General features: G+C 54.7%; 2 protein-coding genes across 2 annotated transcripts; one reads left to right on the top strand and one right to left on the bottom strand.

The window, feature by feature from the left end:
• Positions 1–1,984: 1,984 nt before the first annotated feature.
• Positions 1,985–19,039, top strand: GNG12 (G protein subunit gamma 12). Its single transcript, XM_058808591.1, has 4 exons — positions 1,985–2,045; positions 9,101–9,158; positions 15,809–15,925; positions 18,044–19,039. The coding sequence occupies exons 3-4, from the start codon at positions 15,830–15,832 to the stop codon at positions 18,167–18,169; spliced, it is 222 nt and encodes a 73-aa protein (XP_058664574.1). The 5' UTR covers positions 1,985–2,045; positions 9,101–9,158; positions 15,809–15,829; the 3' UTR covers positions 18,170–19,039.
• Positions 19,040–21,287: 2,248 nt separating this feature from the next.
• On the bottom strand, positions 21,288–22,687 carry GADD45A (growth arrest and DNA damage inducible alpha). The gene is made up of 4 exons (XM_058808773.1): positions 22,548–22,687; positions 22,369–22,470; positions 22,082–22,295; positions 21,288–21,531 (listed from the first exon to the last, which is right to left on the bottom strand). The coding sequence occupies exons 1-4, from the start codon at positions 22,589–22,591 to the stop codon at positions 21,418–21,420; spliced, it is 474 nt and encodes a 157-aa protein (XP_058664756.1). The 5' UTR covers positions 22,592–22,687; the 3' UTR covers positions 21,288–21,417.
• Positions 22,688–25,781: the final 3,094 nt, after the last annotated feature.

Genomic DNA, 25,781 nt, shown 5'->3' with positions numbered 1-25,781 from the left:
AAGGGGATACGAGGTGGGAAGGAGCAGCACCATCAAACAGGCAGAAGAAATCTGGCTTTGCTTCCTCTGGCCAAAGTGCACCCTGAGAGCAGAGCTGCTGCAAACCCTCCCGGGCTGAGCACTGCAGGCAGCCCTTGGCTGAACTCTGAACCTCGTTGTGCAGGAAATAACGAGAGTTCACAGAGATAAATGCTGGTGGGGACAGGATTCCACCCTGGATACTGCTCCAGGGCCCTCCCAGTGTCTCACCTCAGACTGCCTTGGGTTGGGAGGGATCTCAAAGCCCATCCCTTGTCATGGCAGGGACACCTCCCACTGTCCAGCCTGGACTTGGATATTCCAGGGATCCAGGAGTAGCAACAGCTGCTCTGGGAATCCTGTGCCTCATAGGGAACAATTCCTTCCCAGTATCTAAGAGTGAGTGCTCTGATTTAGGCTATTAGCACACACTAATAACAATAATAAACATTTACATAAATATTTGTGCTTGTAGGAGAAAGGGAAACCCGTGCTTGTATCACCAGGATATGAAGAGCCCAGTCCTTGCTTCAGACAAAGGTGGGACATCCACTGGGTGTGTGTCTGGGAGCGAGCAAAAGGGAGGAAAAACAAGAGATCCCCTCTAGCTGAGCCTTTATCCCGCCCCTGGTGGAGAGGAAAATAAATGTTTAATAGAGGAAACACAAAGTTCAAACCAGTGCGCCCTCCCAGCGTGTCCACTGCATGTCCCAGTGCTCCCAGTATGCAGAGTACAAGCTCCAGTGCGAGCAGTGTGTGCCCAGTTCAATGCCAGGGTGCCCTCCCAGTGTGTGCCCAGTCCATGGGCAGGGCGGGACAGGAGCCCCAGCAAAGCTCCTGGGAATCCCTGCCGAGCTCCAGGGAAGCCCGAGGAGCTCCTGCTCAGGTCAGGGGCTGCTCGCTGGAAAATGCTGCGCTATGGGCACACAGGTAGTTCATTAACGCTGGCTAATTAAGCTCTCGGTTAGGGCGGAATGGTGGGAAGCTGCTGCTGCTTTAGCCCACGAGAGGGCAACGCTTCCCTGGCTGGTGGCCACACTCGGGAAAACCGGATTCCTGTGTTTTTAACTGGGAACCGAACCAGGAATTCCTTCCCTTTTATCAGTGTTCCTGATGGTTTTGTTTGGGTTTTTGTCGTTGGGGCGCAATGCAGGACAAGGTCCTCCCGTGCATCCCTGCTCTCCCAGCTGGAATGGCAATCGAGAGGAGCCGGCCAGGCTGGCGATCCCATCTCCTCTCCCATAAAAGCCGCTCTGGAGACAGGCTGGAGCCGGGGCAGCCTGGCAGTGCCAGGGACAGCAACAGCGGGCAAAACCATGGAAAAGAACGAGGAGAGAGAGGTTTTCCTGGTGCTCTCAGGGCAGGGATGCTTCATAGGGACGTACTCTGGGCAGAGGGATAGGGATGAGCGCAGCATCTTCCCCAGTTTTCCTGGAATTTTGTAGAATCCCAGACTGTGAGGGACCTTAAAGCCCATCCCATTCCATGGCAGGGACACCTTCCACTGTCCCAGGCTGCTCCAAGCCCTGTCCAACCTGTCCTTAGACACTTCCACGGATGGAGCAGCCCCATTTCCCCTGGACAACCTTGCCTCTCCACCCTCATTTCCCAGCCCGTCTCCCTCCTGCATCTCCCATGCAGGAGCCCGCATTTAAATTTCAACCCACACCTTCCCCTGCCTCTGCAGACAAATGAATTCCCAGGCGATCAAAGCCCCACAAGCACGGGCACGCCGGGCTCGTTGGGGCAGCAGACAAGTTTTTGCAAATACCACATCTGCCCCTCCCTGACTCCCAAAATTCCCAAATCCTCCATGCCTTCAGCAACCCCTGGAGAACAGCGTGGCCACGCCCACCACTCTCCTGGCCCCGCCCATCCCCGCATGGCCCCGCCCCGCCCCGTTCGGGGCGGGGCGGGGCCATGCGGGGATGGGCGGGGCCGCTTGGGATGGAGGCGGGGCTTGGCTCGGTGGGCGTGGCCCCCGCTCCCGCTCCGGTCGCCCGTGGAGACACCGGGAGCGGCGCTCGGTGAGTACCGGGATCGCCCGGGACAGGGGGGTTCCCACCGGGAACAGCGAGCTCCGCCACCCGGGACAGCCCGCCCGGCCCCGCGGGGGCAGCGGGGAGCGCCGGCCCGGCCCCTGCGGCCGCGGGGCCTGGCGGGGCGGGCCGGGCCCGAGCGGTGCCTGGCGGCTTTTGGGGTGGGTCTGGAGATTTTTGTGGGGTTTTTTAAGCGGTTTTTGGTTGTGCTGAGAGGGGGTTCCCGGCGGGTGTGGTGTGGTTCAACAAGTGGCACGGGAGTGAGGGAAAAGCTGCTTAATTGTGTAAAAATTTGTGTGCTTAATTAGGCAGAAATAATCCTAAAATAGGCAAATTTTTTCTTCCTTTCCTTCTCCTTCCCGCCTCCTTCCCTGCTGACCTTCCCCGTGGCACCGATGGACACCCAGAGCTGGCGGCTCCGACTCCACGGGGGCCGCCCCAGCTTTCAGCTAAATCCTTTCCATTTCCCCGATTTTAGCATTGCCAGCCCGTGGGTTTTCCTTGGGATCGCGGAGCTGTGCCTGGCGGAGGAAGTTTCCCACGTGCGGGGAGTTGTGGGCTGAGTGTGGGAAGGAGGCTAATTAGTGGGAAGCGTCATTATTCCAGGAGGTTTCGTGTTGATACTGCGATTACACACCCTGTTGCAGTAATAGGATTGCTGGGAATCATGGAATTGCAGAACATCCTGAGCTGGAAGGGGCCCACACGGATCATCGAGCTCAACTCTTGGCATTTTTTAGTTCCTTTAGTAACTTTAACATTGAGATTCTCTATTGCAAGCTGGAGTTCTTTACATTTTTGGGAGTGGGGGCAAAGAGGGTTTTGAGTGTATATTGTGGTTTTAGCCTGGTGTTTTTAGGAAGGACCTGTGTCAGGAGGGGTTTAGGTTGGATTGTGGGAAAGGTTCTTCCTGCAGGGGGTGGTGGGCACTGCCCAGATCCCCTGGGAATGCCAGGGCTCAGGGTGACATTTTGGGGTTGTCCTGTGCAGGGCCAGGAGCTGGACCTGATGATCCTCATGGGTCCCTTTCAGCTTAGGACATTCCGTGATTCTATGACTTAATTAGTGTGGCAATTGGAAAGTGGCAAAATGGAATTCCCGGGTGATTATCTGGGGTTTCAATTGGCTCGGAACCCCCAGGATCAGGGACACTTTTACTTGTGTGTGTTTGTCTGGGGTGTGAATTGGTTCAGAAATTCTGAATTGGCGCAGTTCTGGGAGTGGAGGGTGGGCAGTGGACAGTGGCAGGATTTTGTGCTGCTCGGTGCCACTGAATGAGCTTGAGGGATTAGTGTGGAGTTAATGACTCCTCAGTGCCGTATTCCATCCCGGCAGGGATGCACCACAGCATTTGGGGTCTCTCTAATCAAGGAGCAATCAATTCCAGAGAGGAACAGTGGTGCTCTGGTGCTGAGGGCGAGCTCATTCCATAATCACCCAGCTGGTGGGGGATTTTCCCTTGAAAGATTAAATTCTCCTCTTGCCCTGGAGGAGTTTCTTGGGCTCCCAGGCAGCAGAACAGCTGATCTCTCCTGTCTTGCTGGTGTTAAATCAAATTACTGAGTTGTGCTGTAGGTTTCATTGCAAATATAATGTGATAGCTTTTTTAAGTACTGAAAGTTCTTAAGGTTTTAGGTTCTGTTGATAAAAAGACTCGGAATATTTGAACCAGATTCATGACACGGTAGAATTATGGAATCCCAAATGGTTGGGGTTGGAAGGGACCTCAAATCCCACCCAGTGCCACCCCTGCCATGGCAGGGACCCCTCCCACTGTCCCAGGGTGTCCAGCCTGGCCTTGGGCACTGCAGGGATCCAGGGGCAGCCACAGCAAAGCTGGGAATTCTATTCCCACCCTCACAGGAACAATTCCTAATTCCCAGTATCCCATCCACCCCTGCCCTGTGGCAGTGGGAGCCGTTCCCTGTGTGCTGTCTCTCCCTGCCTATTTAAAACTCCCTCTCCCTCCTTTTTCTGTGGCTCCACCGTCCCTGCAGGAGCTGCTGGGAGATGCTGAACACGACATTCTGGGCTGGGAAGGTGCTCATTCCTCGGCCCCAGCTCCCCAAGCCCAGTGTGTCCCTCTGTGGCCGTGCTCTGTTGTGAAAGCAGCCCCACATTGCTGCAGAGCTCCGTGCTCAGCCCCGTAAAGGCCCAGCCTTTGCCTTTGTGCCCTTTGCCGGAGCAGAGATCGCGGCAGGGCGGAGGGAAGCGCTTCCAAAGGTTTGCAGTTATCAGGGAAGCACAGCGCAGCCCTGGCCCAGGCACGGGGCCGGGTTCCTGGGAGGATTGAGTTGCTGCAACTCCCTCTGTGCTTGCACAAACGCTGGGGAAGGGGCAAGGCTGCTGTGGCCTGGCACAGAAATACCCCTGAGCAGGGCAGGACTGGGAGTGAACTCCGTTAACTGGGATGGAGCACCCCCAGTGCCTGAGAGTCATCATGGACTCAGTTTTTCTTGGGAAATGGGAGCTGCAGATGTGTGGTGGCTCCTGGGATTGCTGCTCTGCTGGAGCTGTGCAGCTGCTTGGTGAATTTTGCACTGTTGCACAGTTGGGGCTCGTTTTCATAAACCTCAGAGCTCCCCCTGCACTCAGTGTTGGGAGCTCTCGGTCCCACACCATTTCTGAACTCAGGAATCACCTGGGAGGAGTTTGGAAGGGTGAGACTGCACTGCTGACATGAAAAAAAAGACAGAGAGTTGGAAAAAAAGCAGAAAGTTTCCATTCTGTGTTTTGCAAGGATTGATGAGAAAGAGCAGAGGCTGTGACAGCAGTGCTCAGGGGTGTGCTGGGATTCCCCATGGGATTTTAGGGAGAGGGGTAGAAGCAGGAGGGTGGGGGAGCAGTGGGGGTATACCCATGGGAGCTGGAATGTGGTGGGGTCCATCCAGCCCCTGGGGAGACACATGGCTGTGGGGATCCAACACTCCCGGGGGACCCAGCAATCCCAGGGGATCCAGCACTCCTGACTGGGGAGCTGCTGAGCCCCTTCCAGCCAGGTGTCCCTGGGGAGGAGAGGATCCACTCCTGGATGTTGTGGTGACACCCCTGCAGAGCTGCCCCCAGGACAGGAAGGACCTGGAGCTGCTGGAGGGGGTCCAGAGGAGGCACCAGGATGGTGCCAGGGATGGAGCAGCTCTGCTGGGAGGAAAGGCTGGGACAGCTGGGAGTGTTCACCTGGAGAGGAGAGGCTTTGGGGTGAGCTCAGTGTGGCCTGGAGGAGCTGCAGGAGAGCTGGAGAGAGACTTTGGACAGGGATGGAGGGACAGGACACAGGGAATGGCTCCCACTGCCAGAGGGCAGGGATGGATGGGATATTGGGAATTAGGAGTTGTTCCTTGGGAGGGTGGGCAGGCCCTGGAATAGAATTCCCAGCTTTGCTGTGGCTGCCCCTGGATCCCTGGCAGTGCCCAAGGCCAGGCTGGACATTGGAGCTGGAGCACCTGGGACAGTGGGAGGTGTCCCTGCCGTGGAAAGGGAACAGAACAAGATATTTAAGGTCCCCTTCCAACCCCAGCCATTTGGGATTCTATGGAAGCTGGGGCCTGGGGTTCAGTGTGCCCCAAATCCCAGCTCCCCGGCTGGGGCTGGATCCCAGCTTTGGGATGTTCCTGGACACCAGCAGCTGAGTATTTTTAGTTGTGTTCCTTTGAATATTTGGTAAAACAGGCAATGTGTTTATATTCAGCTTCCTGTGTCCGTATCAGCGTCTTGGCATGTGCTGCAGTTCCAGGGGGAGGAGGGAGAGGGAAGAAAGTGTGTTGTGAGGGTTATTTGTGCTGCAGCAGCTGAGGCTGCTGGGATCAGCTCCTTGTTTAAACACTGGCCTCAGCTCAGGCTGAGCCAGCCCTGCTCCCCTTTGTTTACCCCCTTTCTCTTCCCGTCCCTCTCCCATGGATTTCCAGTCGTGCTGTGCAGGGACAGGTGAGTTTCTGGCACCCTTTGCTGTGGGTGTTTGATCTAAGCCCTCCTGCCCTGCTCTGAGGAGCCCTGCCTGTGCAGGGGCTGTTCTCCAGCCTGGCTCTCAGAGGTTTGGAGGTGGAAAAGCCCCTCTCAGTCCTGCTGGGAAGGGAGCAGCCTGCATTCCCAGCCTGCACTCCCAGCCTGCTCCCTGATCCAGCTGCTCTGTGCCATCGCCCCTTTGCTCTGCAGAGCCATTCCCCGTGCAGAGCCACTGGGAGCTCACGGGGAAGGTTTTGTCCAGCGTTCCCATCTAAAGGAGGGTTTTCTTTGTGCCCAGCCACCCCCAGAGCCCATAACCAGGAGGTTTCCTGGTGCTGTAAGCTGAGGAGGGAACATTCTCCCTCCCAGTTTCCAGCAGAATTCCAGGGGGATGGACCCTGCCCTTGCTGCCTGAACCAGGGAAACATTGGGGTGGTTATCGTAGAAAGGGAAAAATAGGGCAGGTTTGGATGAGATATTAGGGATAAATTCCCCCCTGTGAGGGTGGGCAGGCCCTGGCACAGGTGCCCAGATTTGCTGTGGCTGCCCCTGGATCCCTGGCAGTGCCCAAGGCCAGGCTGGGCACTTGGGGACAGTGGGAGGTGTCCCTGCCATGGCAGGGGGTTGGGATGAGGTGAGCTTTGAGCTCCCTCCCAACCCAAACCTGTCTGTCATTCTGTGGTTGCTGTGAGTAGTTCTGAGCAGATCCCAAATTACATTTTCAGCTCTGTTTGTAGCTTCAAGCCCTCTCCCAAGGTCAGGGTTTTTGGTCTGAGCTTGGAGCTGGGATAAGCAGAAAGTGTCCCTGACTTCTCTGGGACAGGGACCATCCTTTTCCCAGCTCAGTCTGGTTGACATTGCAAGGGATTCCTGCTGCAGAGCAGGGATGCTGCAGCTGGAGCTGGAACTCCTGCAGAGCAGGAGGAGCTGGCTGGTGCTGCCAGCCTTGGCCACAGGGACTGGGACCCATGCAGCTGTGGAATTTCCTCAGCCCACGTGCCCTTCCCTGATTTATTCCTTCCCCAGCAGCGAGTGGAGGCTTTTGCAGGGGGTGCATTACTGCAGCCTCAAACTATGCCAGCAATGCTGCCTTTGTGGGGGTTTATGAGTGGCTTGACAGGAGCTGTGATTAGGCAGGAGCAGCAGTGTGGCTCTGGGCTGGAGGGCAGCCCCAGGAGCTGGAATCACTGCTCAGGTGCACTAGAGGTGGGCTTGGGCTGGCTCATCCCTGGAGCTCTCTCCCAGCCCAAACCATTCCTGCTTGTTGTGGCTGTGTTTGCTTCCCCCTCAGGATGCACAAGCCAATTTAAAAACTCTTCTTGTTTTTCCCTGGCAGCGTCCAGGGGGTGTGAGCAGGTTGGGATGTCGCACAGATAAGCAGAGGAGCAGCTTTTCCATGCCAGCTTTGATTTTGTGCAGCAGTCACACGTCCCTGGAGGAGGTTACGTGTCACATTTATTTATTTTGGTTTCCTTGCTGGATGTGGACAGGACAAGCCTGGCACGGGGACAAGGACTGTGGCAAGGCAGACTGTCCTTAGCACAATTTATTTTCCTCCTCCACACAGTGATTAGAGCAGCACTTGTTAAAAGTGTGATCCCGTTTCCAGCACGGGAAGTGGGGTGTGATTGTAATGGGAACACTGCCCGTGCTGCCTGCTGCAATCTGAAATGCAGGGAACTCTCAGAACTTTGGGCCTGTGAGCCAAAGCTTGGAATTAAACCCAGGATTTGATCTGAGACCTTGGGAAAGGCTCCCAGACTGAGGTGCCAGAAGTAAGAATGTGGATTTATAGTTTAAACCAGAGACATGTTAGCTAAATAAAAGAAGTTCAGAGTTTTAGAGTTCAAGAGATAGTAAAAGTAATTACAGAAGTAAACAAAGAGTTTAGAATGCAGCACTGTAAGTTTGTGTGCCATAACATGATTGGCTAAAAGAGCTTACACTGTAGCGTGAGTCCATAAAACAAAATATTTAAAGATTGAGTCAAAACATAAATATCCTTGTTGACAGTGTTTTATTAGTCAATAACTCCTTAAAAAGTCTTATAACTAAGGGTCTTGAGACCTTCTAAACCATGTTGTAATGATTTGAGCCAAATTCCCCCTTCCTGCCTATGCAGAAGACAAGAAAAACAAACCAGATCATCCAAAACAATTCAAAAGTCCTGTCTCTAATTCCTCCTAAAATTCCCAAAGTAAATTACCACAGCTGCCTCCTCGCTCAGGGCCATCCCTGGGGAATTTCAGGTGGGTTTTTGCCTCCTCCTTCCCTGGGAATGAGGGCAGGGATGGCTGTGGTGGGCACGGAGCAGTCCCAGGGCTGGGTGCCAGGGCTGCAGCACCCCTGGCAGTGCAGGCCGGATCCATGCCAAAGGCTGAAATCCCAGATCCGGCCATGCCCTGGCTGTGCCAGCTCAGGAAGTGCCTCTGGTCCCAGTTCCACGCTTAAAGATCGAGCCAAAAACATCAATATGGGATAGCTGCACTGGGAATGCCAGGGGCATTGCCAGCCCCTGGTGGATTGGGAGCTGCTGGAAGCTGGCACAGAGCTGGGTGTGACTGCAGGGATTGAGCAGGGTGAAGGGAAGGGTGATTTTATTTGTAAATCCCTCCCTGCTCCAGCTCTCACCCGGCTCCCATCACCTGATGGCTCCAGCACCCTCAGGGGCTGGGGCTGGGGAGGAGAAGGATGCAGGAGAGCTCAGAGCCCTGCCAGGGCCTGGAGGGATGTGAGGGCTGATAGAATGGCAGGTTTCTCTGTGGCTGTGCAAGGCCTGCACAGGGAATGTGAGCTCTCAGATTTGTTTGGGCACTGATTTACACCCAGCTGTGAGGACACATCACTGCAGGCTGACAGCTCCAGGGTCAAAGGAATCCTGGAATGGTTGGAAGGGACCTTAAATCCCATCCAGTCCCACTCCCTGCCTTGGGCAGGGACACCTTCCACTGTCGCAGGCTGCTCCAAGTTTGAGGTGGATTTTCCAATCTCAAAATATTGTTTTTGTAATTAGCATTAAGCCACAAGTGCCACCCCCCCCCCCAGCTCTGGCTTCCTTGAACAGTGAAATCCTTATAACTTTGATTTTATTCTTGTTTCAGGATCATTACACCGATAAAATCAAGGCAAGCTGGACAGGGAGCAGGTCTGCCTATGTAGGTGAGTTTCCAGTCCACTCTGGTTCTTTTATTTCATGCAAAACACGAAGCAGCATGACAGGTCCCAAACCCTGGTGATTTAATTTTATTCCGGAGCAGAACAAATATAAAGACCTTGGCAGGACTGCTGACACTTTTCACCTCATTATTTTAACTGCCTGACTGCTTTTGGGTTGGATTCAGGGGGCAGGAAAACCTGCTTTTCCCACAGAAATTAAGCTTTTCCTTGTTTATTCCCCTGATAAGAGGGAATTTCTTACCAGCCTGCAAATCTTCATCACTTGTGTCTTTGCTGTGCTACACGTGTTTCGTTTGACCATCAAAAAATGCAAATTATTCTATATTCCCCCCCATCCTTAAAAACAGGCACCTGGATAAATTCCTGCAGCCAAGGAGGGGGTGAAATCCTTCCCACCTCCCCAGTTCCTGGAGCTGAGCCCCGTGGGGCTCTCCCCAGAGCATCCCAGGCTTTATCTGTGCCAGACAAAGAATCTGCTGAAGGTCACAGAGCCTGGGGCCAGGCTGGAGCTGCCAGCACAGCCCTCTCCTGCTCTGCAGCCTGATTTTCATGCAGCTCAAAGTCTCTTTGCAAATGTCTCTTTGGAGTTTTCCCTCCTCTCCCTGTGGGGAGGAACAGGGACCTTCTGTGCCCTGCAGTTCATTGCCTTTTCCAGTGTCTTTAAAATAACACTGCTCAGATGTTTTTCAAAGTAACCTTGATCTAAAAGCCACTTTTTGTGTGTGCTGAAGGTACAAAAAGTGAAGTCAGGAGAAATGCAGAGGAAAGCAAAAGTAGGTTTTTCCACTGCTCCTCTCCCAGAATGTGCACTGGGTTTGACAGAATCCCACAGTGGGGGCTGCCTTTGGAAATCAAAGGGAGCTGCAGCCCAGTTTGATCAGCAGGATGGTGCTGGAATAACTTAAAAACAGGAGGCCATGGAGGAGCACGGCCTTAATTAAACACCCAGAACACCAAGTCCAATTGAAGATCTTGGGAGTTGTCTGTTTCCTTTCATTTCACATCATTAAGGGTTTTAATCCCCAATTAAGACACTGGCAGCGTTATTTATAATTAAAAAAAAAAAAGGATCTCTAGTGTAAAATCTCTCAGTAGTCTCAAGTGTAAATTCTCTGAAGGAGGAAACACCACAAATGGTTGTTCTGTGCTTTAGGGGGCTTTCATTCTGTGTTTGCACTGACAGCAAACCAGGTGGATCTGCCACAATTCCCAATTCTCATCCAGCCTCTCTCCAGGAGGGGATGGCAGCAGAGCTGGGCCTTTCTGGGCCTTTTCTGCTGCAAAATTGGCTTTGAAATCTGAGCTGCCTGAGCTGCCCCAGCCCCTTCAGCTGTGCTGCACCCCAGAGCAGCCCCATCCTCCCCAAAACCTCTGCAGGTCCTGCAGCTGCCAGAGGCTCCAGCTTTCCTTTTCCTGGGGCAGGATCTTGTCTGGGGAGGATCTTCCTTTCTCTCACCAAACCTAAACTTTTTCTAATGCATATAAGATATTTGTGCCTGTAAATCTCACCTGAATCCTGCTTAAAAATCCAGTCCTGCTTAAAAATCCAGCCCTTCTCACCTGCTCAACCAGGGAGCTGCTACTCACAGCTTGGTTTGGGGTAGATGTGGAAAAATCCTTCTTCTTCTTCTTGATGGGAGCAGGGAGGTCGTGGGTGGCCCCTGTTGCCATTTTTCCTGTGGAGTTTGCACTGTGGGTGTTGTGTTCAGTCTGCAGAGGGCAGGAGTGGCCCGGGGTGCTCCCAGAATTCTGTGGAATTTGTGTCTCCACTTGTCTCTCTGCTCGCTGTGTGGGGAGTAAGGATCGTGGAATTCCAGAATCTGGGTTGGGAGGGACCTCAAAACCCATCCAGTGCTCCCAGAAATCTATGGACTATGGCACCACTTGTCTCTCTGTGGGGAATAAGGATTGTGAAATTCCAGAATCTGGGTTGGGAGGTCCCTCAAAGCCCACCCAGTGCCACCCCTGCTGTGGGCAAGGCCACCTCCCACTGTCCCAGGCTGCTCCATCGTGGCCTTGGACCCTTCTAGGGATGGGACAAAAGCACCATCAAGAGAGAACTGACCCAAAAGCATCTGGAGTCCCTGCCTTGCTCCACCCTCAGTGTCCTGTTTTCCTGCTGCCCAGATCCATTTCCATTCTCTCTGGCAGGAGGAGAAGGTTCCAGCCCCGGAGCTTCCACTGGGTGTCAGCACGGCCCCGCTCAGAGCCCTGGGCTTTCCCCTGGGCTGCTGGGAGGAAGAACCAGGCAGGCAGCGTGGCCGGGGCAGGGATGGGCTGCTGGGCTGCAATTCCTGCTCCCTCCCTTCCCTCCTTGCCCAGCAGGAGCAGTGGGACGTGCCTGCCTGCTCCCAGTGCTCCCAGTGCTCCCAGTGAAGGTGCCAGTGGGGATGGGATGGCACCCGGCCTTCCCAGAGCCTGTGCTGCAGGCACGCAGCTCAAGGTGCTCCCCTCCACACAGCCCTTCCACTCTTTTTCCACCCTGAATAATCATCCATTCTTCCCAGGTCCTTTCCAAGGTCCTTGGGCCTGCCAGGGCAAGGCAGCTCCTTGCTGGGGAGATGCAGCAGCTCCATTTGGGTTTCAGGTGGGCAGGGACACCCCTTGGGTGCTCCTTTGTCCCTCCTGCAGGGCTGTCAGGGGCTCTGTGCCTCTGCCACCCTTCCTGGCTCTCCTTGTTCCAGGTGCTGCTGTGCTCGGGGTGTGCAGGACCAGGGGGACACCTGAGCTCCCACTGCGCCTCCAAATCCTCTGCAGCACTTGGGCTGGAAACAGAGCCAGGCACAATGAGGTTCCTCCAACACATTCTTCCACTGGAGGCCTGATAAATCAGAGATCAAAACTGGGGAATGTCCCGATTCCAGAAGCTGGTGCTGCTGCTGTGGAATTGTTTCAGCTGTTGCTGTGGCCGGTTGTGCTCCCGTGCCTGCTCAGAGCTGAGCTGTTCATTCCTGCCCCCACCTTCAGTGCCAGCAGTGGCCTCCTGGCTTGGACTGGGAGCACTTTCAGGTTCTGCAAGTCCCGACAAAGCCTGAGCTCCCGAGGGTGCCCTGTAGGAAAACCAAGCCCAGCGTTCAAGTCCTGACCGGCCCCCGCAGGGCTCCTGGGAGGGGATCAGTGCAGAGCACCCTGAGACCAGGGCAGCCTCACCCCGCTCCTGCCTGCTCCTGGAGGGGCCACGGGGGCCAGCACAGCCTCTGCCATCACCCCTGCTCCTGCCACCCCTCCAGGGGCCGCTGGGGCTCCTTCTCCCTGTTCTTTATAGGGATTTCCCTCAGCTTGGTGCCACTCCCTGCATCCCCTCTTCCTCCTCCCAACACCTTCCTGCCCGACAAATCCCTGCATTTGCAGAAGCAAAATTTTATTCTTTTAATTCCTGTGAGCTCTGGGGGATGTGAACTGCTACAAGGGGCAGCTGGATTTGGGGTTTTGCTGGTGTTGTTCCCACATTGTTTGCAGGGTGGCAGCTGAAGGATGAGAGCATGCCAGGGAGGCGGGAGGGAGCAGAATGGCAGCAGCCAGAGCCTGTGGTGGTGGTGACAAACCAGACCCAGCTTCAAAGTCTTCCAACAAACAGCAGGAAGTTTGCAGGACTGGAAATGGTCACTTGGAAACCTGCAGCACTCGTGGTGGAATTACTGAAACCTCGAGCTCAGGGCTGGGAACGAGCTGGGAGCAGCAGCTCTGAGCTTGTCCAGCTCCCTGTTTCCCTCTTTTCCCCCCATTCCTGTGTATCTTAGAGAAGTGGGATCATTCCCAGGGTGGAGATTGTTTCTGGTTTATCGGGCAGCAGCATCCAGACATTTCCGGGCTGGAGCTGCTCCAGCCTGGATTCCATGGAGCAGCTCCATGGATTCCCAGGGACCTGCAGGGTGTGCAGGGCCAGTGGGACATTTGGAACACCCCGTGTCCTTTTCCTGCCCTTTCCCTGGCGAGTTTGGCACGTCCATCCTCCTTCCCACCCTGCCCAGCCGGGCTCCAGTGGCTCTGCAAGGGGAGAGCCCTTTGGAACCTGCATTTGCAGGTCAGCTGTAACTTTAGATCCCTGCTGGCAGCCCTGGAAAACAAACCAGGGGCTGGAAAACCAGGGGCTGGCAGGGTGTTACACTTGGAGGTGCTGTCCTTGTCACTGGTGTTGGTTTGTGTTTTGCCCAGCCTGCTCTGTTGATCCAAATTCTGAGTTATTCACCTCAAAATCTGCTTTATTTCAAAGAAGCAGTTACAAGACACCTCTGAGGGTTTGCCCTGCTGCCAGCCAGGCTCTGCTGCTCCACTAGGAGCTGGCTGGGTGTAACTGGAGCAAACTGGGAGCTGTGTTCCAGGCAGAGCTGCTGGGATTTCCAGCAGATCCCCAGCCCTGCCTGTGCAGGGCTGATTTAATTACCTTTCCCTCAGCAGGTGCCTCACAAGTCCTGGATCTGAGAGAGTAAATAAGACAGTCCAGAGTTTAATTATCCCACTGGAGCTGGGCTCTGGCAGGCAGCCCAGGCGGATCTGGGGATCTGCTGCATGGCAACCTCATTACCCAGAGCCTGGGGAAAGAAATGGGGCAAGGCCTGGAAGAACAGGGCTGTTCTCTGCAAGAGGGGCAGCTCCACCTGTCTGCAGGTGTTTTGGGACAGGAAAAGGTGCAGGTGTGGCTGCAGGAAGTGCACTGCAAGTTTCCTGTGCTTTTCGCTTTCCCTGGCAGTGTGGCTGGTGGGAATCCTCCTGCGCAGTTTGCAGTGGGTGAATGAGAAATAAACCCTTCCCTGGCAGGGCGGGCAGGCCTGGCACAGGTGCCAGAGCAGCTGTGGCTGCCCCTGTGTCCCTGGCAGCGTCCCAGGCCAGGCTGGGTGGGTTTGGAGCCCTGGGACAGCGGGAGGTGGCCCTGCCATGGCAGGGTGGTGCCAGAGAGGCTGCTCTGGGTCTGATCCTTTGTCTGCTTTTAGGCTCTGAGTCAGGCCCAAGGGTGAGTTGCAGCCGTGCCTGCAGCTGCTCTGGGCTTTGGGAATCTCTGTCCCCACCAGCCCGGGCCCTGCTCAGCTGTGTCACACACAGGGGACCGAGCTTGTCACCAGTGTCCCCACAGGGAACCCCTCCTGCCTGAGTCACAGCAGGAAATCCTGCAATGCTTTGGGCTGCAAAGGAGCTGCAACCCCCCCAGTGCCACCCCTGCCAGGACAGGGATACCTCCCACTGTCCCAGGTGGCTCCAAGCCCTGTCCAGCCTGGCCTGGATCACCAGCCACGTTTTGGTTTAGGTAGCGAACAGAAAAACTTGTTGAAAATTCATTTTATGGTGCATTTAGCACAGAAGGAGGAGCTGGGACACACCAGAGATCCCAAGGGAAGGTTTTGGGATGGGGGAGGCTCCCAGGGCTGCCTGCTGAGCACCAGGGATCATTTCCTAGAAATCAGAGCTGTGCCCTCTCCAAATGAGGGATTGTTTCTTCAGGGAGCAGCTTCTCCTCCTGGCAGATCCTCCTGGCCCAGCAAACCCTGCCCATGGCTCTGAACCCCACGTTCTGCAGAATTCTGGCACCTCCAGTTCAATCTGGGGAGTCCTGGGGTGCCCTGGGAGAAATCCCATGGCTTCAGCAGCCCAGATGCATTGCCAGAAGCTGGGAAGGAAAACAGATTTATGGGCAGCTGACCTAGTTGCTGTAAATCTCCCTGCAGAAGAGGTTTAGTAATCTTAGGAGGGCTATTAAAGCTCCTGTTTGTTTGGAGATGGGCAAACGCAGCAATTTAATTTTCAAATCTTACGGTTTGGCTTGTTTTGGTTTGGTTTGTTTTTATCCAACCATCTCATTTATTAACAAAGCTAAGCAGCTGGGAAAATAAGCACTGGAACTTTCCTAAGGAGGTCAATCCATGTGGGGTGGGAAGGGATCCAGAGACTCCAACAGCTCCAGTGGCAAAAGGGGGTTTGGGGCTGGGGAGGGAAGGCTGAGTGTGGCCTTTCCTCAGTTAAATGAGAGAATAATGGTGTATCTTTTAATTCTGCAACTTTTTTAACCTAAAAAAAAAAAGGTAGGAAAGTTGGAGGAATCAGCAGCTCCTGAACTGCCCTCTCAGAGCTGCATTTGTTACTGGACAAAAATGAATTGCTGTGTGTTGGGTTTTTCACACTGCAGGTTTTGAATGTTGTGAGGGGAAACTGCAGGGGCTGGATGGGACTTTGGGCTCCATTTGTGGTGGATTTGTGCTTTGTGTCCTGGTGAAACAGCTTCTTGTTATCCCAGAGAGGGATTTGGGTCTGCATGGGCAGGGTTCCTGTGGAACCCAGCAGTGCCTGTTGGAGTTTCCTGCTGGGAAAATTCATTTTTGATCTCAAGGGGCTCCAGGAGAGCTGCAGAGGGACTGGGGACAGGGATGGAGGGACAGGACACAGGGCATGGCTCCCACAGGGCAGGGCTGGATGGGACATTGGGAATTGGGAATTGTTCCTGGGCAGGGGCCGGGATGGAATGGAATTCCCAGAGCCTGGATCCCTGGCAGTGCCCCAGGCCAGGGTTTGGAGCACCCATGGATCTGCAGGGGGATCTGTTTCACTGCAGGAAAGGAGTTTTTGGCTGCCTGTGTGTGTGTAGCAGCGGTTCAGGGCGCTGTGCTGCCTGCTGCAATAACAACCCCTGTGTTTCCCTGCAGAGCCTCCCTGCCCCTCTGAAAATGTCAGGCAAAACAGCCACCACGAGCAACAACATCGCCCAGGCCCGCAGGACCGTGCAGCAGCTCCGCATCGAGGCCTCCATCGAGAGGATAAAGGTGAGCTCAGGGGGGTTCTTCCTCCTCCTCCTCCTCCTCGCTGCAGGACAGGGACGTTGCACAGTGTCTGTGTGGGTCTGCTGTCTTTGTGCACCCACAGCTCAGTGTTTGCCTCCTCAAAGCTCAAGAATTCCAAATAAATAGCAATAAATAATAACAAATAATAGTTAATAAAAAGAAATAATAAAAATAAATTTATTAATAAATTATAGTAAATATCAATAAGTAATAATAAATAATAAATTATATTAAATAATAATAAATAATAATAAATTATAATTAATATTAGTGAATTATAAATAATATGAAATAATAAATAATTTAATTTATTGATACTTAATAATAATATATAAACATAATAATATATAAATTATGTAAACAAAAATTATATATAAATAATGATATATAAAATATATAAAATATATATTTTAATATATATAGAAATATATATTTACATATATATTAAAATTATATATATAATATTTTATATATTTATAAAGTATATAGAATTATTTATTAATAATAAATAATAAGTTGTAGTAAAACAATAAGTAATAATAAATAATAGTGAATAATAATAAATAATAATAAATAATAATAAAATAATAATAAAATAATAATAAATAATGACATTTATTAATAATAATTAATAATTAATAAACACACTTCTTGTAGATAATATCCCACCCAATATCCCATCTGGCAGTGGGAAGCTGTTCCCCCTTGTCCTGTCCCTCCAGGAGAGATGAAAATCCCCCTGGAATTATTTTGAAGCCCTGTGGGAAATGGATTTGTAGAGAGTTCTTAAAGCCCGACAGAAGGTTCACATAGTGTGGATTTGTATGTAAATGTTGAGATAAGAAATGTTGATTTAGAAATGGAATAGGATAGAAATTGTTGAGAGAGAAATGGAGCTAGAAACAAGTTCTAAAGGGTGGTTTTGTAAATAAGACTAGACACTTTGGAGAAATAGAATTATGAAAGATGGATCATGAGGATGATTTTAGATTATTTGCTTTAAGGTATTTATGGTATGGTAGAAGTTGACAGGTGAAGAAGCACTTAGGATGTACTGTAGTTGGCAAGGGCTGGTTTGTGATGATGGTGGTGTGATGCCCCTCCTGTTTGCAGAGTCCTGTGGGAGCAGCTGGAGCCTTTCCCTGCCTGGTGTCACAGCAGCCCCAGGGAGCCCAGGCTCCATCCTTCCCCCCATTCCCTGGGGATCACACCAGCAGACAGAGCCCTGCAGAATGAGTGCATGCCCAGCACCTCTCCCACCCCACGAGGCTCCCTCCCAGCCCTGAGCCCCATTTTGGTGCCATTCCCATGGCAAACCCCCTTTGTGCTGATTTCCAATGCCCTGAGCCCCATTTTGGTGCCATTCCCATGGCAAACCCCCTTTGTGCTGATTCCCTGTGCCCTGAGCCCCATTTTGGTGCCATTTCCATGACAATCCAAACCCCATTTTTGCTGATTCCCTGAGCCCCATTTTGGTGCCATTTCCTTTGTGCTGATTCCCTGTGCCCTGTGCCCTGTGCCCCATTTTGGTGCCATTCCCATGGCAAACCCCATTTTTGCTAATTCCTCAGCCCCATTTTGGTGCCATTCCCATGGCAAACCCCACTTTTGCCGATCCCTGTGCCCCATTTTGGTGCCATTCCCATGTCAAACCCCATTCTGTGCTGATTCCTCAGCCCCATTTTGGTGCCATTCCCATGGCAAACCCCATTTTTGCTAATTCCTCAGCCCCATTTTGGTGCCATCTCCATGTCAAGCCCCATTTTTGCCGATCCCTGTGCCACATTTTGGTGCCATCTCCATGTCAAGCCCCATTTTTGCCGATCCCTGTGCCCCATTTTGGTGCCATTCCCATGGCAAACCCCATTTTTGGTGATTTCCGTGCCCCATTTTGGTGCCATCTCCATGTCAAGCCCCATTTTTGCCGATCCCTGTGCCCCATTTTGGTGCCATCTCCATGTGAAGCCCCATTTTTGCTGATCCCTGTGCCCCATTTTGGTGCCATCTCCATGTCAAACCCCAATTTTGCTGATTCCTCAGCCCCATTTTGGTGCCATCTCCGTGTCAAGCCCCATTTTTGCCGATCCCTGTGCCCTGCAGGTGTCCAAGGCCTCGGCTGACCTGATGCTGTACTGTGAGGAGCACGCCAAGAAGGATCCCCTGCTGATGGGCATTCCAGCCTCCGAGAACCCCTTCAAGGACAAGAAAACCTGCATTTTGTTATAGGGCAGGCAGGGGCAGCTCCTCCTGCCCAGCCCCTGGGCCAAGCACCAGCGCTCCCCCAGGTACCTGCGCCCCGTGGGCACCCCCTGAGCTCCCCAAGGCATTCCTGCTGCCCCTGTCCCCCTTAGGAGCTTTCTGCCTCTCTGTCCTGGCCAAGGGAATGGGCTCCAGGGTCTCTGCACTGCACGGGGGGTCCTGGTGGCATTTGCCAACTCCAGCACGACCAAAGTTGCCTGAGCTTTGCAGACAAAGCAGAGCTGTGGAGACCTGACGGAATCACTGGGTTTACATTTTATAAAATTATGGATTTTTTGGTTTTGTTTTTGTTTTGGGGGGAGGGTGGGGGGTTGTGCCTGGCACCTGTTTGTGCACAGGCACGCCTAAAGTGCATTTTCTAGCAAAATCTACCTTGCAAAATGATTGTAGCAGCTGCTGGGGAGCTCCAGGGAGCTCTGCCTCAGCCTTCCTCCTGCTGGCCTCTCATCCCAGGGCTTTCAAAGGATAGAGATGGGAATCAGGGATGCTTTCCCTGCCTTCTGTGAGTTGGAAAAGCAGAATTTCCACCTTGGATTCTGCTGCATTTTTTCTCAAAAAACCACCTGTGTTAGTATAAAACACATCCTCAGAGAGATGAGAAAAGAAAGAGAGGCTGGAAGTGCCCTGGCAGAGCTGGAGGAACGCTGCCCTCGCTCCCAATCCCAGCTGGGTTCTGAGCAGGGAGTCAGAACTTGACTCATTTTTATAAAAAAATCCATTTTTAAACAGGAAAAATGCCAAATTAGCTCCAGCTTGTGGTTATGCATCTATAATTGAGGGCCTTTCCATCTAGTATATATTTTATATATACACATAATAAAAAAGTCTTTCTCTGTGTGTGTATGTGTAGATATATAAACTTTATATATTAACAGCAAATTTTGAAGGGTTCAAAAATAATCCTGCCTTCAGCTGGCTGCAAATGCCCTCCTGTGCAGGCAGCTGAAGGCATCTGCTAGAACCCTGCATTTCTGGGAGGATATCTGCAGAATTCATGAACCACTTGTCATTTATGTTGCACATTTGTCATTTCTATATGGAATTATAGACCCACTTTTGATAGAGAATAAAAAAATCCAACTTTGCTTGACAGATCTCTTTGGCAGAGCCCCAGAAATCAGCCTGACTGAGAAACCTGCTGCTTACCCTCTGCTTGGCTGCCAATTATTTTTGTAATCAGGGTATTTTTCTAGTGGCAGGTGATAAAACCCAACACCGTGGCTCTGCACTAATTCCTCCTCACTGTTTCTGTGTGTGTTTGTCACAGCCCTGGTCACAATTAATGACTCTGTTAATTGCTCAGCTGGGGCTGAGGGGATCCAGCTGTGCCCAGCTGCAGGGGGCTCTGGGCAGGGAAGGGGCCCCGTGCTGTTGGTGGCTGTTTTCCCAGGAATCTGGGAAGAAATTGGGATTTTCTTGTTTGGTTTGAGATCCCTGGTGGGGCTGCAGGGATGTTTTGGTGCCTGCCCTTGAAGCTCGTGGCAGGGTGCTGAGCCAGATGTGAGATCCTACCTGGAGATCCAGCACAGCTGCCCAAATCTGACGATGTTTAATCCAGGGATTCTTGGCAAAGTTGCCATTTTTAAAATGCAGTGTACACTGAAATCTGGAGTGGTTGTGTTTGCACTTTGTTTTTCGCCATCAATACCCCCTGAAAGAACAGGGGTTGTAAAATCTGGGGAATTGCAGACTCTGCCCTTGTATATTATTTTTTAAAAAGAAATTAAACCATTGCATCCGCAGGTGCTGGGAGAAGCCTGTGGTGAAACCCCACCACGGGGCATCACTGGGCTGCCCCTCTTGTCCTTGGCCAAGCTGGCTGATCTGGGGAGGAAAATGAGAATTTTTGTGCTGATCTGGGGAGGAAAATGAGAATTTGTGTGCTGGGCAAGGTCGCCAGGACCCCCCATTTTGTGGTGTGGGGACACTGGGAGAACCAGAGGGGTTTGGATTCAGCCTGAGCTTGGAGAAATAAATCTGCTGCTGCTGCTGCTGCTGCAGTGTCCCCAGGCACAGGGTGGCACCTGGACTGGACACAGGGACAGCAGGGACAGGGTGGCCTGGTGCTGGAGCATCCCAGGAGTGGGAGAACAGGTCCAGCCTCCCCTCCTGGCCGGGCTGGGGGACAGTGTGTGTCACTGCTGTCCCCAGGCAGTGCCAGCAGCACGCTGGCATTGTCCTGCCACACGCGGGAATGCCACCTGTGCCAGCCTGGCCGTGGCATTGAGGAGCAGCTGGGGCTGCAAACAACTCCCAGGGCTTTGTAAGGAAAACCCAGGCCAGGTTTTCTTCCCCAGGGAAATGAGGATTCCCACCTGCCAAGGAGGAGCTGCAGGAGCGCAGAAACCTCTGCAGCAAAACCCTTTTTTATTTTATTTTATTTTTTAAGCTCCTGTTGTGGCAGGCGTTCAAGCAAACTAAATAAATAAATAAATGAATAGCATTCCCAGCATTTCCTGCAGCACATGGGCTGCCTCAGCCCGTAATTGCTTGGGAGGGGCCGGGAATGAACCCACACTGGAGCTGCTCAACAGGACCTTGCCCATGGCCAGGAGGAAGCAGCAGCTGCTGCTCAGCCCCTGCGTCTGCTGCACTCGTGGAGCGAGGAAATCAAAGCCCGGGCCAAAGGTTTGATTTTACACTTTATTTCAAAAAAAAAGAAAACACAAAACAAGAACACCATAACCCCAAAAAACACTCGAATTTCAAACAATTATATTAATGGCGCTGCTTTTGCAGCCATCTGGGAGAAGATTCGTGGTTGCAGACCAACTGCTCGAGGGCGTTTCGGTTCTCAAACCTCCAAGTATAAATAATTTCTCCATCGATATCAGAAAATAACTTATTATTATTATTATATATCTTAGCATAAAAACGTGAGAATTACATCCCAAAAATACAACAACATTGCTGGCAAAAGGCCTCGATTAACCTCGTTTGCTCGTTAAGGTGTTTAAAGCAGGAACTTTTAAGTGGCACTTAAGGACAGAAGGAATGAAGGGAGTTCTCGGAAGGGCATCGGGCTGGGCTCATCCCTGTTCTCCTCAACTCCAGCCAAAACCCTCCAAATGACATCGGTTGTAGCTTTATTATTTTATATCTAATTTTTTTTTTTTTTTTTTTTTGCCGCTGCTGTCGGGTTTTATTTTCCCTCGCGGAGCCGGGGCAGGGAGTTCCTTCCTGAGCGAGAGTCTGCGCTGGTGGCAGGGCCGGGGTCACCGCTCCGGGAGGTTGATCACCGGCTCCCACTGGTCCAGGTACCGGCTCTCCCGGCAGAAACACATCAGCTGACTCAGCGCCGGGTCCTTCCACTGCGACGCCTGCGGGTTCTGGAAAGGGGACGGCAAAAAGCTCCGGCACGGCAGCAAAAACAACCCGAGAGCGGCGGGGGGGGGGAGCGCGGCACAGAGAGCAGGAGGGTGAATCATCTTAAATTGCTGGCGAGGCAAACAAACAAGTCAGGCCTGCGAGCATGTGAGGAGTTTAGCTTTGGACTCTGGGGCAGAGTAGGGACGGGGGAAAAAACAGGAGGGAGAGATAAAAGCGGGGGGAAGGGAGAGAAAAACAAGGGGAAAGAGGGAAAGAGAAGGGGAAAAATAAAGAGGGAAGGGGGGGAAAATAAAGAGGGAAGGGGGGAAAGAAGAAAATAAGGGAAAGAGAAGACAGAACAGGAGAAAGAGGGGAGAAACAAAGGAGGAAGATGAGGAAACCGCAGCAAACGAGGGGCGAAGGCAGCCGCTGTCCCCGGGAGGCACCGCGGGACCCCCGGCGCGGAGCCCCTGAGGCCGCGGGTTCGAGTCCCGGGCGCGGCGGTTCGGGGGCTCCGGAGCGGCCCCGGGGAGCCGTGGATGTCCCCCCGCGGTGGCAGCCGGGGCTCACCGTGACGAGCACGCAGTGCAGGTCTGCGGGCGGGTCGGGGCCCGCGGCGGGCAGCAGCAGCTCGGCCAGGCGCGCCGGGTTGCTGACGCGCAAGATGTTGATGTCGTTCTCGCAGCAGAAGGCCCGCAGCAGCGTGAAGTGGATCTGCAGCGCCGCGTCGCCCGCCTCCTCCTCCTCGGCCGCCAGCAGGCACAGCACCACGTTATCGGGGTCCCTGCGGGGCACGGCCGTCACCGGGCGCGCCGGGCAGCGGGCACCGGCGGGCACGGGCACGGGGGGGCACTCACACGTTCAGCAGCTTGGCCGCCTCGTAGACGCCCAGGGTGAGGCTCCGCTGGCTCAGCGCCTTGCTCAGCACCTCCTCGAGCGCGTCCCCCGCCTGCTCCATCCTGCGCCGGGACGCACCGGCCGTCACCGGCCGCCCCGCGCCGCTCCCCGCCCGGCCCCCGCCGCCCCCCGGCCTCACCTCCCGGCGGCGCGGCGCTCCCCGGGCAGCTCCTCCAGAGTCATCACGGGGCCAGGGCCGCTCGGGGCTCGGACAGGGCCAGGGGCGGACACCGCGCTCCGGCCGCTGCGGCCGCTCCGGCCCCGCCGCCCGAGCCGGACAAAGGCGCCCCGCGCGCGCCGCCCCGCCCGTCCCGCCAGGCCTCATTTGCATACACCGCTCCCATTGGTTCATGCAAATGAGACCACGCCCATAAAGTTGCCAAGTCCGGCCGGGCCGGGCCCTGTTCGGGACCGGGACCAAAACCGGGACAGAGACCCTGCCCTGGAGCCCACCCTGCCCGGCCTTGGGCACTGCCAGGGATCCAGGGGCAGCCACAACAAATCTGGGAATCCCAGCCCAGCCCTCTCCACCCTCCCAGGGAACAATTCCCAATCTCCCACCCAGCCCTGCCCTCTGGCAGTGGGAGCCATTCCCTGTGTCCTGTCCCTCCATCCCTGTCCCCAGCCCCTCTGCAGCTCTCCTGGAGCCCCTTCAGGCCCTGCCAGGGGCTCTGGGCTCTCCCTGGATCCTTCTCCTCTCCAGGTGAGCACCCCCAGGTGTCCCAGCCTGGCTCCAGAGGGGCTCCAGCCCTGCAGCAGCTCCACGGGTTCCTCTGGGCTCTCTCCAGCAGCTCCAGGTGCTGCTGATGTTGTCCCCAGGGCTGGGGCAGCTCTGCAGGTGGGGCCTCGCCTGGGAGGGGCAGAGGGGCAGAATTCCCCCTTGGATGGATGCTGTTCTCTGCTCCCACAGGGGTTGCACTCTTGCTGTGCTCCTTGCAGGAGCTCCCCTGTGCTCAGACTCAGCCTCAGCAACTTCAAACACAGGGCCAGAGTTTGCCACAGGAAACAACGTGGCTGCCCCATCCCTGCAGTGTCCCAGGCCAGGCTGGACAGGGCTTGGAGCAGCCTGTGACAGTGGACAGTGCCCCTACCATGGCAGGGGTGGCACTGGGTGGGATTTAAGGTCCCTCCCACCCCAAACCAGTCCGTGGTTCTGTGATCTCTCCCTTTGCAGCTTTCCAGGAACTCGGTGCTCCTCTGGGAAGCTGCTCCCGCTCCAGATGTCCCGTGTCAGCCCTGAGACCTCCGGGCAGGGCTCCTGATGGCTGCTGTGTCAGAGCTTTCTCAGCTGCTGCACCCAGACCCTCCATCCTCCCACAGCCAGAGCTCTTTCCCAACCTGGCTGTGGGCTGGCACGTTCCCACCCCCTCCAGCGGCTGCACTGGGACCCTTGGTGGTCCCTCACGGGGATTTTGGCAGCGTGTCCTTTAAAGTTTATCTTGTGTCAGGGTTTTCCTGCAGCTCCTGAGCACCAGGAGCTGTTTTCCCCAGCACAGTGTGATGCTGGCTCCGTGCACCTCCTGCAGAACCCTGAGCTGGCCGTGTGGGAAATGGGACATCACAGAACCCTGGGATGGTTTGAGCTGGAAGGGACCCCAGGGATGGTTTTGTGGCAGGGACAGCTCCCAGCACCCCAGGCTGCTCCGTGTCCTGTCCAACCCGGAACATTCGGGGCACATCAACGCGTTTGTGCAGCAGAATAAGGAGGGTGATTTCTGTGTCCTCAGGGTTTGTTCTGTGCCCCCGCCCGGCCCTGCCCCGTCCTGCTGCTGGTGAGACCCGACACGGCTCAAGGGAGCCCGTGGCACGGGGGAAAGCGAGAAAAGCCCTTTTGCATCAGGTGCGGGGCGGCAGATGGCCGGAGCGCCGCGGAACAGGTGGGGCATTGTGCGGTGACCCTCCCAATTAAGTTCGCTTAATTTGCTCCATCTCTATTAGCAACTGCGGGCTCGAGGGCTCCGCCTGTGGCTCCGGCCCCGCAGCCCCATCTGTGCCGGCCCTGAGCTAAATCTGTCTCGGGTGGGGGCAGCTGGGGAGCAGCTGAAGGAGCTGCTGTCCCTCCGGGGCGGGCAGCAAAGCTCTGGCACCGCGCTGGCCCTGCGCTCACACCGGAGCTCTTTCCGGGCTGTCCCGTTTCCCGGGGAGCAGCAAGGATGGGGACTTTCCCCGGCTCTCCCTTTTCCCGGCTCTCCCTTTTCCCAGTTCTCCCGTTTCCCCGTCTCTCCCGTTTCCCCGTCTCTCCCGTTTCCCGTCTCTCCCGTTCCCAGGCTCTCCCGTTTCCCCGTCTCTCCCGTTTCCCGGCTCTCTCTTTCCCCGTCTCTCCCGTTTCCCCGTCTCTCCCGTTTCCCCGTCTCTCCCGTTTCCCCGTCTCTCCCGTTTCCCCGTCTCTCCCGTTTCCCCGTCTCTCCCGTTTCCCCGTCTCTCCCGTTTCCCCGTCTCTCCCTTTCCCCGTCTCTCCCGTTCCCCGTCTCTCCCGTTTCCCCGTCTCTCCCGTTTCCCCGTCTCTCCCTTTCCCCGTCTCTCCCTTTCCCCGTCTCTCCCTTTCCCCGTCTCTCCCGTTTCCCGGCTCTCCCGTTCCCCGGGTGCCCCGGTCCCGCTGCGGGGACAGGCTGCCCGTGCGGGGATGTGCGGTGCCGGGGTCCGGGATGGGGCCGGACCCGCAGTTGTCTCTGTGTCAGCTCCCAGCCGGCAGCTGCTGCTGCCAAACCTCCCTTTCACGGCCTGCCAAAAGCGGCCGGGGTGCTTCGCTCCCCCCCTGCCCTTTAATCCTGACTTTCATCGTTCTCCAGGCCGGGCCTGTCCTCCCCTCCGTGTGTGGCATCACAAAGTCGGGGGGCAGGAGCTGTGTCGGGCTCTGCCCAGGGGCTCAGCTCTTCCTTCCCTCACCCCAAATGTTCGCTGGGCTGCCCGAGGCCGGAGGAGCTTGGGGAGCAACGGGTTAACCCGGGGATGTGCGAGATGCCCGCTGGAGCCCTCGATGGGGGCGAATGTCTGGGCCAGCTGCGGAGGCGCTTCCTGCACGTAAGAACATCGAGTTGTTTAATCCCAGTTTTTGGGAATGAGACCAGCCACCAAACGGTGTCAGCGAGAGGTGACAAAGCCCCATCGCCACCGGGGCTGCCTGGGGTGGTCCCGGCCCCTGAGCCCGGAGCAGTGCCAGGGCTGCTGCTCCCTGTCCCTTGGCTCCTGCTGTCCCTTTCGGGGTGTCCCTGATCCTCTCCCTTCTTTCCCTGCCTGGCCCGTCCCGCCCCGCTGGCCCCTGGGCCATCCCGCTGCGGTGGAAAATGTCCTGGCCGTGTCCCTTTGCTGGGCCACCCCGGGCTTCCCATGGAGCAGGGCAGGAGCTCGGGATTGCCCCAGGACCCGGCTGCCC

Source organism: Ammospiza caudacuta, chromosome 7, assembly GCF_027887145.1.
Source record: "Ammospiza caudacuta isolate bAmmCau1 chromosome 7, bAmmCau1.pri, whole genome shotgun sequence".
Lineage (NCBI taxonomy): Eukaryota > Metazoa > Chordata > Aves > Passeriformes > Passerellidae > Ammospiza > Ammospiza caudacuta.
Note: the sequence above shows the minus strand (reverse complement) of the source record. Positions and strands in the feature narration are given on the sequence as shown.